The sequence below is a fragment of the Gymnoscopelus braueri genome, assembly GCF_963280865.1.
Source record: "Gymnoscopelus braueri genome assembly, chromosome: 1".
Taxonomy (NCBI): Eukaryota; Metazoa; Chordata; class Actinopteri; order Myctophiformes; family Myctophidae; genus Gymnoscopelus; species Gymnoscopelus braueri.
In genome coordinates, this window is record NC_137603.1 from 9,847,124 (window position 1) to 9,871,148 (window position 24,025).

Below are 24,025 nucleotides of genomic sequence, written 5' to 3' on the forward strand. Positions count from 1 at the left end.
TGAATTTCAATACACACATTAATCATGTCACCAAGATTGCTTTCTTTCATCTTAGAAATATTGCGCGAATTAGAGACTATCTGTCGTTAGACGATGCAAAGACGCTGATCCACGCTTTTGTTTTCTCTCGGCTTGACGCACTCTACTCTGGCCTGCCAAAGAAAACAACTGACAGATTACAACTTGTTCAAAATGCGGCAGCCAGAATTTTAACTAAAACCAGGATGAGAGAACATATCACTCCAGTTCTTGCTTCACTACACTGGCTCCCGGTTGTTTTTAGGATTGATTTTAAAATTCTTTTAATAGTTTATAAAGCTCTAAATGGTCTGGCACCTACCTACCTCTCTGACTGCCTAGAGAGATATGTTCCAAACCGGGCCCTCAGGTCTTCAAGTGCTGACCTGCTCGAGGTGCCTACAATGACATATAAAAAATACGGTGAAGCAGCATTCTGCTTTTACGGACCGACAGTGTGGAATAAACTCCCATTACACCTAAGACAGGCAGCCTCTGTCGATAGCTTTAAAGCACAGCTCAAGACCTATTACTTCACTCTTGCTTTTAGCTGATTCTTTGGTTGATTTTTAATTCCTCACTGTATTCCCTATTTTAATGTTGTTTTATGCCTTTGCTTTTGCTTGCTTTTATTTTATTTTATTTTATTTTATCTTTGTTTGCTTTATTGTTAAATTGGTTCTAACTGTAATTGTATTCTTGCTCTGTAAAGCACTTTGAGCTGCATTTCATGTCATGAAAGGTGCTATACAAATAAAGTTTATTATTATTATTATTATTACTACATAGAGAGAATTTGTGAAAAAAAAAGAGTTTGGAGCGACGAAAATAGCCGAATTAGATTTATGCTCTAGGCTCCATTCTAGCTGTGGGAGGGTTCTGCAGAATGGAGCACAGGGGCTTCTATGAAAAAAGTGAACTGCTAGGTTGGTGAATGATTATAGGCAGACACAATATATTATGTATTTTCGTCCGGATCTCTCCTTTAAACGTATTTATTCACTCATCGATTCACTCATATACCAAAATCTGTTTTAATTGAAAAAAAAAAAGCTTCTCAGGTCAAATATTGATATGTGATTAAACATGCGATTAAGTCCCAGCCCTAGTTCCATGCCATGGTCGTGTCGATCCAGGGACGCAGCGCTGTGATGCGGGTGAACCCAGAAGGTGTAGTGGCGACGCAGCCTGTCTGGACCCAGGACGTCACGCCAACCAGGGTCCAGGCTCCATTCTTCTGACACACCAGGGGACCACCAGCGTCGCCCTGAAACAACAAGCATTTGTGTTTTTAATGTGTTTCATGTCTAAATGGGCGGCAGTGGCTCAGGCGCCAGTGGCTCACTAACTTTTTGAGTTAGTGTCGAAGTGTCCTCGAGCAAGACACTGAACCCCTAATAGACCATATTCACACGGCGGCCATATTGGAATTTAACATTGAAAGTGCCGCCACCCGGGGTGGCTACTTTCATTGACTTCATAGAAACATGGCCGCCGTGTGAATATGGTCTATAGCTCCCGATGAGCAGGTTGGTGCCTTACATGGTTTCCTCCACCATCGGTGTGTGAATGTGTGTGTGAATGATGCATGAATGAATTAGCCATTGTAAAGCACTTTGAGTAAGTAAGTACTTAGAAAAGCACTATAAAAATGAAATTTGTTGTTGTATTATTATAATTATAAGTATTATTATTATTATAATTATTATTATTATTGTTGTTGTAGTATTATTATTATTTTTATTATTATTTTTTTTTTTATTGTTTTATTATTATTATTATTATTATTTATTATTTGTCGCTTGTTACGACATGATAGCCAGTAATAAAATCCCCTGCAGAAAATGAATGTGAGTTTTTACTTCCAGCATCTTGATGTTTTCCTCTTGTTTTTTTTTCATTGACGTCTGTGTTAGGGTTAGGGTTAGGGTTATGTCACTCACTTGGCAGATTTGAGATCGAGTAGCTCCAGCACAGATCATCCGAGGGGTGACGAAAGTGCCCCAGACTGCTCTGCACGATGTATAGCCAATGAGGGGCAGACAGCCTTGCTGGAGCTTGAGAGGTTTCTCTGCCTCTGAAAGACATCCACACAAGTCAATGGTTAGGTTTGAGCTTTGAGCTCTTAGACACAGAGTCTGTTGTTAAATAGTAGTAGAGTAGTTAGAGTAGTAGAGTAGTACTTAATGTTAGACTTTTTGAGAAGAAAAGACATTTGTTTGTCAACTCATTTAGACCTGGAAAGCATATACGTTGCTATACTTTCAATACGGCAAAGCATCTGTGTCATTTTAGTTTTTGCTATAGATATAATAAGCTATTATTATTTGTTTATTTTGCACAACATTGAAGTTTTTTAACTTTAGGTTAGGATTTAGAAGGTGTTTTTAGAATTGGTCTAAATGGTTTAAATCGTCTTGAAGCTTTGCCGCTTTTACAGCTATATTCTGGACAAGGCGTACACAAGCTACAAGCTCACGCGTTGTGATCTTGTAGATCGGCTCTTTTCAAATAGCCTAAGTATGCATAGGGCTGAAGTGGTTAATGCATGTTTTGTAATCAAAATCTACAAAGTAACTAGTGAAGAAAGTTTTCATATAATTGCAGTGGAGTAAAAGTGCAATATTTGCCTCTGAGATGTAGTGGCCGGAGTAGAAGTGAAAGTATTGAAAAATTGGAAGTACTCCAGTAAGGTAAAAGTACCTAAAAAAGTTTACTTAAGTACAGTACTTGAGTAAATGTACTTAGTTACTTTACACCACTGGTTTCCTGTGCGTCATTCACTCACGTTGGTACTGGGTCCCGCCCCACCCGGTGGTCACACACTGCATGCCAGCGTAGAAGATGTCAGTAGTCTGAGGCACACACACAGGGGACACCTGCGCGGTCATCTTGGCAGGGGTTTGCAGCTTGATCAGTGCAATGTCATAGTCAAGAGTTGTTCTGCTGTAGCTAGGGTGATTGACGACCTATCAGGGAAAAGATACATTCATCTTAGCTGTTAGGAGAGATGTGCAAAAAAAAAACTAGTTGTTGTTGTTGCTGCTTCTACTTGTTGATTGAATGTCTGGCTTCAAACATGTTTTGCAATCTGGAGCCAGGAACATAAAAAATGCCCAAGAATTAAAGGTTTCAAGACATTCAGTTTTACAACACATTAAAAGTAATTATCATGGTCCTTCAAACATGTATTAAAAGTTTGAACTGAAAAATCCACTCCAGTGATCCAATCATCGCCTCTGCTCCCCCCGGAGAGGGGAGAGGCGGAGAGGAAAGGGGGCGGGATTAATGGACTGTGACATCAAAGTCCAGGGGCCAATCACAGATTACTTTTCAGCCTAATTATTCAGAAAACCCCAGACCACAGAAAATCCACTGAATGTTCAAAGTTCAGTTTTTTGGGGTCTAATTGAGGTCATAAAACCTCCCAAAAAAACAAAAATAAAAAAAAGTGAAAATGAATGTCATAGAACCTTTAAACTGAAAATGACAAAAATGATGAGCAGGTTAATGGAGAGGACCCTGATAAAAATGTAACAAACTAATGTCCCTATCAAATCTTATAAAACGTATTACACGGCATGTTTGAATGCTTGATTCTGATTGGTCAATCACTGAATTCAGCTGTGTGTTGTTTCTGAATAACGACCGCTGAGCTCAATAACAGGCCGCTGTCTAATCAAAGACTCAGAGCACCTGGCTCATTTCAACCTGCGTTGCTTGATTTTATGCCGTATCCAACATGGCAGCCATGTAAACAAACACACAATGTCATTTACAGCTAAACGTTGCTCCGAAGAATGTTTTTGAAAACATTTGAAGCGATAAGTTGTAACCGAATATTATAATAAGCAGAAAGGGCTTATTTCCATTGAGGTCCTGTGTATTCAATTCATCGACACATTTGAAGACGAACAATAATATGCAAAACATCATATATATAGTAATTTAAAAAAAGGGGGTTCTAGATGTGAGGCCAAGCAGTAACCTGACCAGCAGTGGTGGAAAAAGTACTCAAATGTTTTACTTAAGTAAAAGTATCAATTATATAAGTAAAAGTCCGGAAAAAAAAAATTTGCTTGAGTAAAAGTACAAAAGTATTGTTATCAAAATGTACTTAAAGTACCAAAAGTAAAAGTAATTTAATGTTTGAAAATAGCCGATCTACAAGCTCACAACGCGTCACGACGCGACGCGCTGTGAGTTTGTAGATCGGCTATTTTCAAATAGCCTATGTATATAGGGCTTTTATACTGTAATAATGTATACCTGCAAAGTAACTAGTAGCTAAAGTTTTCAAATAATTGTAGTGGAGTAAAAGTACAATATTTTTCTCCGAGATGTAATGGAGTAGAAGTAAAAGTATAGTCAATTTGAAATACTCCAGTAAAGTAAAAGTACCTCAAAATTGTACTTAAGTGCAGTACTTGAGTAAACGTACTTGGTTACTTTACACCACTGCTGACCAGTTTGTTTTGGTATGTGCTCCAGCTAGTGTCCTCAGTGTAATTCCTACTGACCATCGAGGAGACCCTGCTCAAAAATAAAGTGTTCTTTGGTTGACTTTTTTCATTACTTTGGTTGCCATGTTTTCACTGGAAAGATGTTCCTCTAGGTTACAACCCAGGTAGGTAATGTATTCTTTCCTTGTAATAACATTGTCACCCACTTTGACCGTGAAGTCTTTGGCCTTGCAGAGGTTAATTCTGGACCCATAGATCCAGTTTTACCCAGATTGTCATGTGAATGAACAAAACGATAAAATAATGTGTCCCTATCAGATCTTATTAAAATCATGTTGTGTCCCCATCAGATCTTAAACAATAAAATAATGTTGTGTCCCTATCAGAACTTATAAAACAATAAAATAATCATGTGTCCCTATCAGATCTTATATAAAACAGCATGCACATACCTTTCCAATCTTCAAGTTCTGGGCAGTGGCACCGGTTGTGACTTTGCGGTCGTGCAGGCCGAGTTTCACAAGGTGAGCACTGAAAATTGTTAGAAATAAAAGTGAGTTGCTGAACTCAAAGTGAGTCATACATACACACACACACACACACACACATACACATACACATACACACATACATACATACATACATACATACATACATATTATACAATTAGTTCAGAGGGAGACATTGTCTGTACCTGTTGATATTGCAGTGGGCAGCAGTCACAACCCAGTTGGCGTTGATCAGTGATCCACCACAGAAATGCAAGCCGGCGGTAGTCTGAATTCACATGGGTTTCATCAGCAATTGTACGATTTATTTAACTTATACATAATACTGTTCCTCAGTAATTCAGCCATTATGAAATGGGAAACACCCTTCCCTCTCACCTTTGCACACACACACAAACCCCCACCCACCCACCCACCCCCCCCCCCCACACACACACACACACACACACACACACACACACACACACACACACACACACACACACACACACACACACACACACACACACACACACACACACACACACACACACACACACACACACACACACACACACACACACACACACACACACACACACACACACACACACACACACACACACACAGGTCTTATTCATTTATGCCATAGTAAAAAAAACATACATGGAACTAGAAAAAGTGCTCCTCGGAGCACAGGTCTCCGCCAGGTCAGGTTATTATTAGGTTAATAGGCCAATGTGAAAAGGGTGCCATTTATTCTTAGGTCATTCAATCGGACACTGCATTCATGATTTGAGGCATTTTGTTCCAAAAATGTGTTTTGCTATATTAGACCTGCTGGTGGCGCTATAACAGGCCAATGTGAAAAAGGGTGGCATTTCTTCCTTGGCCTAGTGGGAATGTGTTTGTGAAATTTCACGGAAATCGCAAGCTGCGTTCATGATTTGAGGCATTTTGTTCAAAACGGACCAATCCTGCAAATTTTGGAAGCAAACCTTAGCCAATGAGGATGGAATATGGGAAATCGGACAGATCCGTGTTGTTCACATGACTATAGAGATACTGTGTACCGATTTGCATGACGTTTGGATAAAATCTGTAGGAGTAATGTAAAAAAAATGGGTTTTGCACAAATCGGCCTCCAGGTGGCGCTATAACAGGCCCGTGTGAAAAATCTGAGGCAGAGGTTCTGAATTGGCATCCAGGGAGTGTGTGTCCACAGTTTCGCAGCGACCGGGCCAACGGTGCCAGAGATTAGCTGGTAACACACAGACAGGACGGACGGACGGACACACGGACACACGGACACACGGACGGACGGACGGACGGACGGAGGGTAAAACATACTCTCTCGCCATGCCTTTCGGCCTGGCGGAGACAATGAATGCACTGGCCAGTCTGTCATTGACATCTTCTTCCTTCTGTCTCTATTTTACTAGGAATCCAGGGGGAGAGTGACGGAGTAGAGAAACGATGGCCGTAGCTCCTGAGACTACGCCTCCAACCTGAGTCTCGCCCTACCTTGGGTTCCTCATCCCGTTCCACATTCATCTCATTGCGTTTCAAATACATTGTTAAACTTAAGTAGAGGCAGTGGTGTTAAGTAACTAATACATTTACTCAAGTGCTGTACACTTTTGAGGTACTTTTACTCTACTGGAGTATTTCCAATTGTCTATATTTTCACTTTTACTCCACTACAATTATTTGAAAACTTTTGTTACTAGTTACATTGTAGATTATTACATTATAAAACATACATTAACCACTTCAGCCCTATGTTATACCAAGGCTATTTGAAAATAGACGATCTACAAGCTCACAAAGCGTCGCGTCGCATCGCGTTGTGAGCTTGTAGATCAGCTATTTTCAAAGATTCTAGTATTTTTACTTTTGGTACTTTAAGTACATTTGGTTACCAATACTTTTGTACTCTTACTCAAGGAAATATTGAATTCCTGACTTTTACTTGTAACAGAGTACTTCTACATTGCAGACACTTTTACTTAAGTAAAACATTTTAATACTTTTTCCACCCCTGACTAGAGGTGTGGTCTCTTAACAGTGAATGAAATGTTAAATATAAACAAAGTGTTGTATTATGTACCTGAAAGGACACCTGCCACGGCCAGGACTGAGCTTTAGCTTCCGCTCCGTTGACGATACCAAAGAATCCTCCAACAACGGGACATGTAGGGACCGTTGGTGTGGTGGCAGGAACACCACAGACTGAACACACACACACACACACACACACACACACACACCCACACACGTTGTAGAAATCAGAAAATGATCGGGCCAATCAGTGACTGCGTTTCAACGGCTGTCCGTAGTACAACAGTGAAAAGCATCAAAATAAATTTCTGATTTCTCATACCGGGGAGGAACGTGAGAGTGAATCCACGTCATCATCAGTCTGGGGCCAATGCCAGGCTTACACACATCTTACCTGTGGGAGCGGGTTGGGCAGTAGTCACAACGGGGGCAGCTGTGGTAGGTTTGACAGTAGTCACAGCAGCTGTGGTCACAGCAGCTGTGGTCGCAGCCTGTGCTGATACCAGCGTTGGGCCTGTTGAAGAGATGAAGAGTACCAGTTAAAACTGGGCGATAAAACTTTAAAATGACTTCATCGTATCGGTGTTGATTTCGTCGACTAAAACTGTGACGAAAATCTTTCGTCTGCTACCTTTTTTCACTGCCGAAAACTAAATAAAAACTAAGCTATGATGTGACTAAAACTAAGACTAAATATAATGACAATTTCAAAACAAACAAATAAAAACTAGACTAAAATGTTAGTGAGGGACTAGTGGACAAGAGATCCAGTAGAACTAAGACAAGTCATTTTATGTTTAGTTGCGCTCGGGTGTTGTGCTCTGAAAATAGCCGCTCTACAAGCTCACAACGCGTCGCGCTGCGACGCGTTGTGAGCTTGTAGATCTGCTATTTTCAGTTTTCAGCATGCAACATGCAAGTGTAAAATCAGCCATTACGTCACCATCAAGGCACCACCAAAATTAGTCGACTAAATCAACTAGATTTTGTCCACTATAATCTTATGATATTTAGTCGACTAAAAATGGACAAAAACTAAAACATTTCCGATGTCTAAAATATGACAAAAACTAAATGGAATTTTATTCAAAAGACTATGACTAAAACTAAATCAAAATGTGCTGTCAAAATCAACACTGCATGGTATTCTGGACCAAAATGATGACATTTGATGTTGTGAAGCTCTCACTCTGTCACTCCCGAGGCTGAGTTGTTTACATCAAATTTGACAAATCTATGAGTCGGTAACATTAACGCTCATCGCAGCCGGGACGATAACCAAACTGTAAACTACGAATGGACCTCAAACACACGCTAATGTAAATTATTTATTATTTTGATTATTATTACTAATTATCTCACCCTCACGATGCAACAAAAATACACCAAAAATGTAAAACTGCAAAGCCCTGGGGTGGATATTGAATACAAAAATTAAAGTTGTTGAGGCCACAATTGACTACTTTGAGCCCCTGAAAAGCTATCATACTGTAGGTCCTTGTCATCATATTTGTCTTTGAAATATGTCAGAGTTGGAAGTAAGTTCCTCCACACTTTATCAAGAACAAAATGTGCACGTTTTAAGTACAGTACTTCACTACATTCTCAATTACTTTCAACCACTGCTCTTTGCCCTGCTCATTGTAAGTAACTTACGATAAGCAAGGTAACCACATGATGCCTAAATTGTAATATCTTTCACATCGTCCAACAATGATCGTTAAAACCAGTGTCGATTTTGACAACACATTTTGATTTAGTTTTAGTTAGAGTCTTTTGAGTAAAATTCCATTTAGTTTTAGTCATACTTTAGTCATCTGACATGTTTTAGTTTTTGTCTAGTTTTAGTCGACTAAATATCATAAGGTTATAGTCAAATAAATCTACAGTTGATTTAGTCGACTATTAACCCTTTAAAGGTCACCCCAAGAAAAAAGCATTGGAAAAATTATTTCTTTGCATTTTTTATTTATTTGGGGCAATAGTAACAACTATCAATTATAATTTCTTTAACAGACCCAACAGTTTTCCAAATATAGGCCTCTACCAAACGGTTGAGATGTCACTTTATGGTAATGGTAAAAGTTTCATGCATATACATTGATTTATATGCATTCACTGAGAAATATGTCTCCCATTATGTTCCCAGTCTCTTCTGCTTGTGAGAGTTGATCAGCATCATCTGTTTGGTCATCTTCTTCATCACACAGATCATCAAAATAGTCCATTTTTTATTTCAGCACCACTAACCTTTACCATTAAATGACAATTCAACCATTTGGTTGAGCATGTTTTTTTAGATAGGAATAAAATCATACTAATACATAAATATAATGAAATAACATTATATGTATTATATTAACAACACTGAATTAGCAAAAGCCCTATTTATCCATAGCAAATAGTACATTTTAATTACTTTAGTTTAGCTTCACTACTTACCATAAAGTGACAAACAACCCGTTTGGTAGAGCATGTTTTCAGAAAATTATTAGACCATTATTAGATTTTTTTTAATGTATCAAGCTACATAATCAGGTTCAGTAACACCTCTGAGATGATAATATGACAAAAAAAAAATCTTACCTCTGAAATTTCAACCAAAAAAATCCCACCTTTCAGGAGTGGATTAATTGATTTTCACTTCCTAAAAAGTGGCTACCTGAGAATCCATGTGACTGGGAAACAGTGACATCTGGTGGACCTTTTTTTGCCATAACATACCTCAACCAAATGGTAGAAAGGGCTCAATCAGGTTGAGTTAAGTTCAGCAATGTTGTCAATGAGAAATAGTGACTTAAAATGTGCTCTACCAATTGGTTGAGCAGACTGTTAAAGGGTTAAGGTATTTTGGCGGTGTCTTGATTTTACACTTGGTTTGTATGCTGAAAATAACAGATCTACAAGCTCATTGGAAATTTTCAGAGCGCAACACCCGAGCACAACCTAACATAAAATGACTCTCCACACGTCCCTCGCTAACATTTTAGTTTTCATTTGTTGATGAAATTGTCAATATATTTAGTCTTAGTTTTAGTCATCATAGCTTAGTTTTTAGTTTTTATTTAGTTTTCGCCAGTGAAACAAAGGTGGTCGATGAACATTTTCAGTCATAGTTTTAGTCGATGAAATCACCACTGGTTAAAACAGAGTAGTACTTTACCTGAGGTCCAGAGCAGAAGGAGCGCAAAGGTTAATTGATACATGTCTGTCTGTATATAGCTGTCAATACAGATACAGTGATACGATGCTCAGATCCAGTTAGTCTGAACTGGACCAACACTTACATGTCTTATATCTCTGTAGTTCTGACATGTCAGTGTTACACGCCCCAGGGGAACAAAATCATTCATTGCACAAAAAAAATCCTTGCACCCAAACATTGCATCAGCTACAGAGCTCTACCTGAACGGGGTGTGTATAATATCAGTTGGGTATATCAGCCGTTTGTGTGGAATTCCCTTACTCACCGAGGGCGTGGCGGTGTCCTAGTCTATTCATCTTTATGACACTAACTCATGAAATGAGGCTTTTCGGAAGATTAAAAGCTTCCCTTTATTTGCTCAGTTCATAGCGGGATTACTTTGATTGATTGGATTCTCTGTAATAGAGAGGATACAATTACTGCTACTGCTGCTTGTAGATCGGCTATTTTCAAATAGCCTGGTTATAAAATATGGCCAATTGTGGTTAATGTATGTTTTATAATGTAATAATCTGTAAAGTAACTAGTAACTAAAGTTGTCAATTAATTGTAGTGGAGTAAAGTGAGTAAAGTGCAATATTTGCCTCTGAGATGTAGTGGAGTAGAAGTAAAAGTATAGACAATTGGAAATACTCCAGTAAAGTAAAAGTACCTAAAAATGTTCCTTAAGTACAGTACTTGAGTAAATTTACTTAATTACTTTACACCACTGTAGGACAGACAGGATGTTCCATTGCATTGCATTGTATTTGCACAAGTAAGTCTTCTCTTGTTGCAACAATACAAATCATTCATGTTTTAAGACAACGTTTCGTGTATCCTTGCTCTGAGTCTTTGTTCCCGAGGTTGTGCCACAGATTTACACGACAGGCATCAGCGATCATTGCCCAATAGCATGTGTCAGAAGCACTAAACAAAAAATAACACAACCACGAATAATCCCCAAGAGAAGTTTTTAATCTTTTAATGAACAAGCATTTTTTAATGATTTATTTAATAGTGACTAACACCTCAGCTATTCCAGATGCTGAATTAGCTCTGGAACATTTCCAGAAACATGCACCCTTAAAAAAATGTCATAATAAAAAAAAAAAAGACTAAGCCCTTGGTTCTCCCTAGACCTGTCAGCTCTTTTCAAAGACAGGAATAAAGCCTGGTTATTGGCCAGGTGTACTGGGGACCAGACACATTGGACATAATTTAGACGCCAAAGAAATAAATGTACAGCTGCAGTAAGAGCGGCCAAATCTACTTACTACCTGGACTTAATTACAAACTCCTACTCAGATCCAATCAAATTTTGGAAGGCTGTTGAAAAAAAAAAAATTACCACCCCTCTCCCCCCAAGTGTGAAAATGTATGGTTCTATGGTTTCAGGACCAAATAAAATGCAGTTAACCCTGGGTCCCAGTTTTCTATTCAGCCTGTCCCCACTAATGTTGTTGGAAAACAGCCTATAGTCCCACTCCACAAAGGTGGTGACTGTAACGATCCCATTAACACATTGTCCGCCAAGCCCGTAGTTCTACAGGCCGATAAATCCACCTCTTAAGCGCCGAGCCCGTAGGGCCCTACGGGGAGCGTCTCTTGCGGTTCAATGGACGATCGCGGTAAATTTCGGTACCATCCTTGATTTTTTTCTCATCCCATGACGCTTTCAACCCATCCTATGTAAAAAATATCCGTGGACCGTTTCCTGTTTCTTATTTTATCCCGAAAAAACTTTTTTTTTCCCTGGTTTTGGCTAAACATCATGGTTTTCACACGGTTTAAAAAACGAATGGAAAGCTCCGGTTGTATTTTCTTTACTTTGATTGACGAACGGTTATCCTCTTTGTGTTTACAAACGATCTGATAGCCGATCGGATGCTAAGCTAATCTAAGATGGCCGGTGGGGAAGGGCGGAAATCACGTCACAGCCAAACGGATATGACGTTTGCAGCCTGTTTGAGCCTCTGAAATCACAGAAGAAGAAGAAAGAGAAACCTAAACAGTATGAGGGCTCGTACGTCCGTCGTTGTTTATAAACAGCATCCGATCGCGGATTTGAATGGACATAAACATTTTGTGACCGGTTCAAAAGGCTATAAAACTCAAATCTGGCAGTGGTTGAGTACATTATGAATAAACTCTGGGGCGGTGAATGTGTTGTAAACTATCGGCCAATTTCAAAACTGCCCTGTTTCTCAAAGATTCTGGAATCCTTAGTAAATAAGCAGCTAAAACCATTCCTCTCACAACAGTCTATTTCTAAGTCCACAGCAATCTGGCTTTAGAGCAGATTGCGCAGTCCGCAGTCTCCTTTCCCAATGTGTTGGCTAGACTATAGGCACCACGGGAAGTACCATACAGGCCTGTAGGAGGCCCAGGACTAACAGTAGGGACATTTTCCTCTGCCAGAGGACCCTTGCTGAGGTAAGGTACTACCTCTCTACAGCCTGTGGTTTCAGTTTAATGTCATGCCCAGGACACTGTTTCTCACGTACTGGATCACACACACACACTCCCTCCCCGTCTCTCTCACACACACTGTCTGTCTGTCTGTCTGTCTCTCTCTCACGCAGAAAACAAACACGTCATGCAAGCAAACACACTCACGCACCAACACACTCACGCACCAACACACTCACGCACCAACACACTCACGCACCAACACGAATCAAACACACACACACACACACACACACACACACACACACACACACACACACACACACACACACACACACACACACACACACACACACACACACACACACACACACACACACACACACACACACACACACACACACTTACTTTTGTGAAAACAAGCTGTATTCAACTACCAATTGCAAAAAACGGAACATACTTTCAACTAACTACTGTATTTTTCCTGATGAAACTAGAGATTCTAATCTTTGTTTTGAGATATTTGGTGTTTACAATATTCATAGCACAAAATATTCTGTGGTTCTTTAAAAAAAAACCTGGCAGTGAATGTGTTGCTTTTATAAACATTTATATACAAAAATGAAGGTTTATAAGTATCTTATAAGTAGTTTGTTTTTTGTTAATAGTATTTATAATGCTTTATAAACTTTTACAAACAAAGAATGCGGTTAATAAGTATATTATAAGATACTTATTTAATTTTAATTTAATTAATAAACTACCGTATATTTTTATGCTAATACTTTTGTACTTTGACTTAAGTACGATTTTGGAATGCAGGACCTCTCTTGTAACAAAGTATTTTCTGTGGTATTGATACTTTTACTTAAAGTAAATCTAAAATCAGACTACTTCTTCCTCCACTGTCTCAGATGGAGAGCAGATCTCCAGCAGGCAGGAGGCAACATGCCCTAATAATGTCTGTCTATCGCTGTGACTTATTACAACAGCTATGACTGAGCTGAACGTGAAATTAATCACTTAACCCATTAAGACCTGAGGCCGATTCAAAAAATATTTTCGAAATCCTTTTTTTCTTCTTTTTTGCATACAAAATATGAAAATAAAAAATATAAAAAATACAAAGAAAATATAAAATATCAAAATATCAAAATATGTTGTTCCAGAGATCCCCAGAAGCAAAGATTTGAGTTACAAATGTTTGCTTTAAAAAAATATATATTCAAAATGTTCAAAAATAGCAGATCTACAAGCTCATAGCACGGCACTCGGTGCCGCGCTATGAGCTTGTATATCTGCTATTTTTGAATAGCCCAAAGAAATCAGAAAATGACACACGGCTGCGTCCCCGGTCTAAGTGGATTAAAACAGAGTTTAACTTCATAGCACTTTCTGGGGGTCATTTCCGTGTCATTTCAGGCTTTTTGAGAGTCAGTATTTTGATATTCATATGATCCTATGTAAACCCACTCAACTTCAAACTGCACGTTAGACTCATTGAAGATGAAGACACACGCCCCTGCTTCTGGGGACTGATAATTGTCCTTCTAATGAACGGGGGAGACCATCACTTTTTCAATTAGTTATCACATTATGTTAATATTTTATGTGATGTAATGTTGTGCAAGGAGTCCTATGAATGCAGTGCGTGAAATCCATGCAGCTGATAGAAAAAATAAGGTATCCCCATTCATTAGAAGGACAAAGACAATGCCAGTCAGCAGAAGTATAGGGATGTGTTCTTCAATGAGTCTAAACATGGAGTTTGAAGTTGAATGGGCTTATTGGGTCGTATCTGATCAGATAAATATCTAAATATGTAAACATTAAATCGAGCAACTTAAAACCTGACATAACTGCGAAATACCCCTTTAACGACATGAACCCTGGCGTCATAACAGGCGAACATTTGACACAAACAGGCAAACATTCAACGAAAACAGCAAGAGCTACAAGTTCACAACGTGTCAACGTTCAAAGGAGTCTTCAACGTTTTTTAGCCCAAGGACCCTTTAGCTGAAAGAGAGAAGAAGCAGGGAACGTCCACTAAATATTGGATTCATGTGTTTTCAGACATTAACCCCGACCACTTAAACCCTCAATACTTTGTAAACTTGACCTTTGACTCTGGTACTTGGTCTGCTCTTTTTTCCCTGTACACCAAACCTTTTCGCCGAGGTTAAATATCCTATCACACAAGGATTTGGCAGACCCCCTTGCAGTATCTCTGAGGTAGCCTCGCGTAGCCAGACTATATCACTGCGTAGATAGTGTAGAGAGTCTGGTGCTTCCATGAGGACCTTTTTTTTCCCCAAGGGGTGGGATCAAAACAATGGCCCACGACGCAATTGGTTAGACCTAGAACCAACTACCAATTACAGTCTCCCATATTCGAATACTGGGTCCTAATTGGTCAAACACGTCTTCTGGAGCAGGAAATGGATTCTCTATGGAGCAGTGCCAGACCCAAATCGCAGAGTGCAATTTTTTTTTGCACTCGCAGATTCGTCTGGTCCCAGGCTATCTCTGAGGACCCCCCAGGGATCCCGGACCCCCTGTTGAAGACCCATGCTTTAGAGAGATTTGGTATATAGGGAACACGTGTAGGGACCAAGTACAGACTTCTGGTGCCCCGACTTAAAGTATATTATGGTTTACATTAGTTGTGTTTCTTTGAAAAATAAAACATAATTAGTTTTCCAGTGTCCTGCGCAAGTGCTGAATATTTTACCATGGAGCTAATAGAGCCTGCCTGCTTGCTCAGGAGGACATTGAATCTTGACCATCAGGTAAAGATTTGTGTCAGATCATGTGTCTAGGTGAGACATTTGACAAAATCTAACTGTCTCAATAGAAGAGCAGGGAGACAAAATACAACCACCCCAAAAGTTATATTACTCTACCATACGGAAAACGTTACCAAAAAAAGTTACATAGAGCTGTTTTAAGTCATCTCTCTTCCCCCTCTCTCTCTCATTGTAAAAAAGTATAACATGGTGAAGTGATGTGGTGTCATATATGGTCTACTCTACACTAGTTAACATACTGTATATATGTATAGTCTATGTACTGTATAGTTAACATACTACAGTGCAGTGATGTGGTGTCCTATATGATCCACTCTACACTAGAACATACTGTATAGTGATGTGGTGTCATATATGATCTACTCTACACTACATTGAACACAGTATGTAGGATGACCAGATGCACATAAAAGCAGCCTTATAATAATAGTGATAGCACGTGTGTGTGTGTGTGTGTGTGTGTGTGTGTGTGTGTGTGCGCGTGTGCGTGCATGTGTCTCTCTCTCTCTTCTTAAACTGCTGTCAGCCTGTACAAGAAATATGATACTGATAGTGATGCCAGTAGTATGTGAGATTAGCTACAGACAGACAGACAGACGGACAGACACACACACACCTACACATGCACATGTACTTGCGTACACACACACACACACACACACACACACACACACGTGTGATCACATATCTCCACCTGCCTGGCAGAGATAATAAAAAAAAATGACACGTTATCGTTGACCGATTTGAAAGATTTTCGGGAATTGAGGTCCTTGGCCCGCTGTCAGCGAGCAGGAAATATGACACTGATCCGCCTCGTACTGTACGAGATTAGCTGCAGATAGACACACACACACACACACACACACACACACACACACACACACACACACACACACACACACACACACACACACACACACACACACACACACACACACACACACACACACACAATGATGAACATGATCTCCCGGTAGAGATAACGCGGTGACACATTGGACCCTGATTTGAGTTTTTTAAGTCCCATATAAACAAAGTGTGTCACAGTGTCTCAACTCTCAACCAACATTCTTTTGCTCTCAGAAATATTGCCAAAGAAGCGCCATTCCTATCTCAGCGAGATGCAAGAAAAAAAGAAAAAAAAATCACGCTTTTATCTGGAGTAGCTTGGAGTGCCGCGCTGCACTTTTGACACGTCTCCCTTCCTAAATAAAATGCCATTGAAGGAATCCGCCGCTAGACTGCTAAGTTAAAAAACCCAAAAGAGAGAGAGAGAGAGAAGCCATCACTCCAGCTTGACTACTCTCTGACTCCCTGTGTCTTTCGGAATGGATTTTAAAGTCCTTTCTACTTGTTTATGAAGCTCTCAACGGGTTAGCACCGGCCTACTTTGAAAGGCTCCCCGTTGTTTTATCTTCCTTCGCGGGCCCCTTAGATCCTCCACAGAAGGCCTTGGCAGATATAGTACTATACAGTCCTGTAACTAGACCCCTAAAGCACGCTGGAGATGGCTTTCTTCTATTAAAGTTTGAGCCCAAATTATGGAACGGCTTAAGGGTGATTTATTCTTAGTTGTGCGTTGGTGTCTTGCACCGAAAATAGCCAAACTATAAAAGCTCACAACACGTCACAGCGTGATGCGTTGTAGGGCTCTTAGATCGGCTATTTTGGGAGCGCGACACGGAGCACAACCGACTATAAATCAAGGGTTACGTGAAGACATTAGAGGCGGGCATGGATGAAATCTTTCAACAACACGTACAGCATATCACTGTTGAAACCTGTTGTCTCCATATTCAAACTTTTTGTGTTTTTTTGTAAATAAATACCCTACTTGATCATACTACAGCAGGGCTACTCAACTTAAGATGGCTCAGGGGCCACTCATCAAAATACCAGAAGTCCAAGGGCTGCAAGCTAAAAACTGTAGGTCCTATTTTTGATTTTTTTGATTTTGTAACGCACTACATATTGTTAATTATAAGAAAATGTACATGTTGACCTCATATTCTTTTCACTGTACCTGTTTTTGTGTGTATATGTCTGTTTGTGTTTTTTTTTTAAAGGAAGCAACCTATATATTTGAATGGAAATGTATATTTGTATCCTGTGCTTCACAATAAAAACATTTTTATAAAAAAAACATTTTGACCATGACGGGCCTCAGAGAAGCTGCGTTGCGGGGCGTGGGTTGAGTAGCACTGTACTACAGTGTCACACAAAAGCATTAAAAGTAGCAGATCTGCAAGCTCGAAACGTAGCAGAATGTCGATCTGCTACTTTTGCTGTTTTTGAATTGGAATCCTGTTTTGGACCCGACAGACACGATATCTTCTACAGCACCATTTATCACCATTCTAAACGGCATTTTTAATTTTCCATTTCATTTGCTTATTGATTGAAATTGTGCTTTAGTTAAGAATTGTAGCCGTGTTTTCGTTTTAAAGCTGCAGAATCTGAATCAACATTGTCACATCACATGATTACATGGTGTAGACGAGTGTGTGAAAAGATTTTTTTGCTGATAATTTTTCAGATACAAGGAGGACTCTTTTTTCTTTTTTTTTTAGAGTAGCCGATTTTTTACCCTGAAAAAGTCAGTTTGGGACATATGAGGTTTCCACCCGACAGAGACAATATGTTCTGGAAATTTACCCGAAGAGTAACACAATAAATGCTCGAAAAGAGTCAAACGACCCAAAGACTACATTTCCCATGAACGCGGCTGCTGCAGGGCCAGTAATTTCAGACCCGGAAGTGTAGTTCTTAAGACTTTTAAGGCAGAATTTATTCAATTTTCTCCATAAACAGGCTGTATCAAATATGAATGAATATCATAAACGATGCAGAGCCCCCCCCCCACACACACACACACACACACAGACAGAAACGCCCGGATGATTTGTTTATTTTTGTAACACACTTCTTCTGACGTGATCTAAGATTCCCCTATGGGGATTTCAACACCAGAAATTGCAGCTTTAAATACATCAAGGGCATGAATGACGTTAAAGTACATTACATACTTTAACGACGTTAAAGTAAATTATGCAAGTTCAAGTGTCCCCTGCTCCATGCTTCATTATGAGATAAGAGAATGACAAAGGAACAAATCTAGAGAGTCGAAAAGCCCTTGGAGCTGAGAGGAAATAAAATTAGAACATGGAGAGTAAACGATGATGTCAGCAAGAGCCACGTGGGAATGAATCAGTTAGTCACATCTCTTTCACACATGTACTGTACATTACAGTGGTGGAATTTTTACCTTAAGTAAAGGTACTTTCCACCGTGGAAAGTACACTTCATATACTTCGGCTATTTGAAAATAGCCGATCTACAAGCTACTTTCAAAGCATTTTTATATATTGGGAAACTTGTGAAATGGGATATTCTGCAAAAAGAGTACTTTTACTTTCAGTACTTAAGTATTTTAATGTGAATACTTTTGTACTTTTACTCAAGTACATTTTGAATACCGGACTTGTATTTATACATTGTGGTATTTGTACTTTTACTTAAGTACTAAATGTGAGTATTTCTTCCACCACTGCTGTACATTAATTAATGTATTTATATATTACTTTTATGTTAATATTACATAACCCTGTGTACTGCATTGACATGGGTCCCCCAGGAGTCTGTACTTGGTCCCCTCCTTTCTTGTCTCTACACCAAATCTATTCGGTAACAACAGCCGATTTACAAGCTCGCATTATGAGCCAACCTACAAGCTCATACAGTGGTTACCTGTTCGTTCATGCGCGATCTTCAAACGGCCGCCTATTGCCGCCTATTGGACCTCAGAGGTACCTAAACATACCTTTAAAAGTTGACGCCCACAGAATCTTAGCGCCTCCCATTGCAAGGATTAGAACGTTTAGTGTGGCCGTTCAGCCACCAGGTGGCGCTTGGTATCAAAGAAATTATTATAAAGAAAGTCCTGTTTCACATGTTATGTTAAAATTGAAAATAGCAGATCTACAAGCTTACAACATGTAGCTTAGTTCTGCTATTTTTAAAATAGACAATGTTTATATAAGGCTGAAGTGGTTAATGTATGTTTTGTAATAATAATCAAAATCTGCAAAGTAATAGTAGCCTAACTAGTTTTCAAACACTGCGCATTGCATCCGTCTGTGTGTTTGTGTGTGTGTGTGTGTGTGTGTGTGTGTGTGTGTGTGTGTATAAAACATATTTTGAAAGTAGCAGATCTACAAGCTCACATTGCCACCCCAAATGTAAATAAAGTATTCAATGAAACAGTCTTATATATTATTATTTTTTCTCGCATCACACATGCTGTGTAGTATATATCCTAATTGTTTCCTTTGTAAATGAGACAGCCCAGTTAGTCTAGAGGTTAACACTAACGGCCAGTAATTTTACGGCCCGCGTTCGAATCCCACGCAAGGAGCATGATCGTAACTCGAATCGTAATTAGTGATTTAAACAGTGTATTTTCAAACATTTTACAGTGGTGTAGAGTAACAAATTACATTTACTGAAGTACTGTACATAAGTAAAAATAGCCGCTCTACAAGCACGGCATAGTACAATATTTGCCTCTGAGATGTAGTGGAGTAGAAGTAAAAGTATTGAAAATTGGAAATACTCCAGTAAAGTAAAATTACCTCAAAATTACAGTACTTGAGTAAATGTACTTAGTTACTTTACACCACTGCGAGTATTTATAAACATACTTGTGTGAATTACGGAGAAATCTGAATGAAGTCTTGTTTGGGGAGGCGCTACGCACTTATGGATTATGGATCTCTTTGTGTCAGTCGTGCAACCTATTTTTGGTGCGCAATACCGCCCGCCAAACGAAGTATATACACAATTGAAACCTAGCTGAGCGCACGGCACGAGAGAGAGAGAGAGAGAGAGAGAGAGAGAGAGAGAGAGAGAGAGAGAGAGAGAGAGAGAGAGAGAGAGAGAGAGAGAGAGAGAGAGAGAGAGAGAGACGTGTTCTACAATCTACAAAGTAACAAGCAACTAATGTTGTCAAACACTGCGCATCGCATCTGTGACACACAAGCCACCACAAGCAGGCGGACCTATATTCACACCTCAGACCGCCTGGATCATTGAAAGAAAAACCCATAAACAGTTGAATGTGGAAATACACGGTTTCTGCCCATCCCTCTAACCCATGTAGGCTACCTGTATAAACCATGCTTGTTGCATGCACATGAAAATGTAGGCCTACTTTCCCCCCATTCCAAGTGTGTTTGTCTTATATGCAACGCCAGCGCCGCTATTCCAAAGCCCCGCAAAAAGCACAAAGTACAAACGTATAATAATAATAATAAATATGTATTTATATATTTTCTGAAACTTGACATTCTGCATGAGAGAGAGAGAGAGAGAGAGAGAGAGAGAGAGAGAGAGAGAGAGAGAGAGAGAGAGAATGACTTAAATCAGGGGTCTTCGACAGGAGGTCCGAGACCCCTAGAGGGTCCTCAGAGTTACTGCCGGGGGTCCAGCACAGAAAGTAGGCTACATTTGGGGAGGCGTTGTGAGCTTGTAGATCTGCTACTTTCAAAAGATGTTTTATATATTTTATACATTTGAAAAGCACAGCGAAGCACAGCTATTGGAAATTGGAAATACTAAAAAAATACCTAAAATCTTTACTTATGTACTAGCACACACACACACACACACACACACACACTCTCTCTCTCTCTCCCAACACATTTCAAGTTCAAGCTTGTAGATCTGCTATATTTAAATTTTTTAAATATAGCAGATCTACAAGCTCACAAAGGTTTAATTAAAGTGCTTATAATGGCCTAAGTGCCAGTTGCTTCTTTTGGGCTTATTTTCATAGACCTGGTTGCTTATTTCTCTCACAAAATCTGGCAACATCGGAGTTTAACTTCTCGTCCAGACTTACAGCTGTCGGCCCGGCCGCAATGCCTTGACACTGACAGAGAACTTGAACATCATTCTGATCTGTCTGAAAGCGAGTCCCACTATTGCACGATGGATCAGCTGAACGTAATGTGTAATGTTTACAAGGTTTAACCCCGCCAGCAAATAATAGACTAATAACCTGGAAAGGCTGTAACATTGCTCACGTTTACCAGGTAAAAAGATGATGTTGAAAATAAATCAGATGGTAACATTTATTAGGCTGTTGTGTGGCGTTCATGTGATCAATATACAGTAGCCTATAGGGCCATTGTCCTCTGCACTTGCTTACTGGCAGTGAGAATCTGACCAATACATCATTTAACAGCTTAAACAGTGCCTCTGCTGTTGTTGACGATGTCTCGTAAAATCCAACAAAAAAGTTCCACATAAGTAGGCTATACTTAAAATAATCAGACAACTTGTCTTAAAATCAGTTAAAAATAATGGCAGTAAAATGGGATTTATCAGCTGCACTCATGTTGTGAAAGGTGCTATTTTCGTTTCATTTTAGTTATACAGTAAAATCAAGCAAACTAAAATCAGGTTTAATTGTCACATTAGGACGGTTTACACATCAAACCTACAGAGCAGGTTTACAAGGGCTGAGCTGCATGGGTGGGGTTGTTACATTCGCTATTGTTCTATAGGTGTTAACGGCCGGCTCGTTGAATGCGCCTTAAATGTAAATTAACTTGAAATGTGTTGGGAGAGAGAGAGAGAGTGTGTGTGTGTGTGTGTGTGTGTGTGTGCTAGTACATAAGTAAAGATTTTAGGTATTTTTTTAGTATTTCCAATTTCCAATAGCTGTGCTTCGCTGTGCTTTTCAAATGTATAAAATATATAAAACATCTTTTGAAAGTAGCAGATCTACAAGCTCACAACGCCTCCCCAAATGTAGCCTACTTTCTGTGCTGGACCCCCGGCAGTAACTCTGAGGACCCTCTAGGGGTCTCGGACCTCCTGTCGAAGACCCCTGATTTAAGTCATTCTCTCTCTCTCTCTCTAATATATAAGACTGTTTCATTGAATACTTTATTTACATTTGGGGTGGCAATGTGAGCTTGTAGATCTGCTACTTTCAAAATATGTTTTATACACACACACACACACACACACACACACACACACACACACACACACAGTCGCACAAGATGTACTTTGTAGATGTTACAATCTATCTTTAATAATACTAATTAGATGTGGTGTAAAGTAAGTTATTTTACTCCACTACAATTATTTGAAAACGAACTAAGCACATAGTTTGATGCCAATACTTTGTATCTGTATAGGAGTAATATACTTTAATGAATCAATGTATTTACTTACTTGTAACAGAGTATTTTTATATTGTGGTAAAAAACGGGACATTCTGCAATAGATTAATATTACATATTACTTTTTAGTTACTTAAAAAAATAAAATAATTGAACAATTAAATAATCTAGATTTTGTATTATTATTATTATTATTATTATTATTATTATTATTATTAGCCCACAGATTATTTTTGGGACAGAGATGGCAGATGAGCAGGCATTTAAATTATAAGATTTAAGGATTGTGAATTACATTAATGTATCAATGTATTTACTTAAATTAATCAATTCATAAATAGACATATACCTTAATGTAATGTAATCTAGAGTAATTTCTTTCCTCTGCAAACATTTTAGCTCTCTTATGCCACCTACTGTCCACCTACTGTATTACAGCGCAAGACACACCTCCAAGCCATAGCCACACCCCCAACCTTTCACAACCTAGGGTTAGGTGAGTCCTGGTAGGTACCTTTCAGAGACTGGGGCGTATAGGTCAGCAGGTAACCACTGTAGCACGCTGTGTTGCGACGCGTTACGAGCTTGTAGATCGCCTATCATGACATGCCCAGAATAAGGACGCTAGGGTTCATGTGATTAAAGGGAATCTCACTTCAAACTGTGTGCACCACAGACCGTTTTTAAATCCTTTGATTCAATATTTAGATATTTTATATTCATCTGAAGCCCATTCAACTTCAAACGCCATCAAACTCCACTCAATTGAAAACACTCTGCGTCATGGTGACTGATATTGTCCTTCTGATGAATGGAGACCTATATGTTTCTATTAGGTATTTTAATTAAATATTTTCTTTAATATAATGTTGCATCCTGTAAGTCCATGTATGAAGTCCATCCATCCATCTTCAACCACTTATCCGGAATCGGGTTCAGGGTTGCCAGATCTGCTTATTATAATTTCCCCGCGATATTTTATTTGAAAATAGCCGATCTACAAGCTCACAACGCGTCGCATCGCGACGCGCTGTGAGCTTGTAGATCTGCTATTTTCAATTAGCTGATGTATATGTTAAAGTGCTCATGTGGCCCATAGTCGCTTCTTTTGGGCTGGTTTTCCTAGACCTGGTTGCTTGTTTCTCTCACAGAATCTGGCAACAGTGATCGGGTCGCGGGGGCAACAGTTCCAACAGAGAGCTCCAGACTTCCCTTTTTCCTGGGTAATATTAGCCACTTCCTCCTGGGGGATCCCAAGGCGTTCCAAGGCCAGTGTGGAGATCTAATCCCCCCCCCATCTGGTCCTTGGTCTCCTCCCAGTGGGACGTGCAACGAGGACCTCCCTAGGGAGACTCTCGGGAGGCATCCGTACTAGATGCCCGAACCACCTACTGTG

The 24,025-nt window shown here is 39.4% G+C and overlaps 1 protein-coding gene across 1 annotated transcript; it reads right to left on the reverse strand.

Moving 5' to 3' along the window:
* Positions 1 to 1,036: 1,036 nt before the first annotated feature.
* On the reverse strand, positions 1,037 to 10,343 carry LOC308085211 (chymotrypsinogen B-like). Its single transcript, XM_080428293.1, has 8 exons — positions 10,194 to 10,343; positions 7,425 to 7,544; positions 7,080 to 7,201; positions 5,176 to 5,258; positions 4,934 to 5,012; positions 2,807 to 2,987; positions 1,962 to 2,095; positions 1,037 to 1,285 (listed from the first exon to the last, which is right to left on the reverse strand). The coding sequence occupies exons 1-8, from the start codon at positions 10,234 to 10,236 to the stop codon at positions 1,124 to 1,126; spliced, it is 924 nt and encodes a 307-aa protein (XP_080284419.1). The 5' UTR covers positions 10,237 to 10,343; the 3' UTR covers positions 1,037 to 1,123.
* Between the last annotated feature and the right edge of the window lie 13,682 nt (positions 10,344 to 24,025).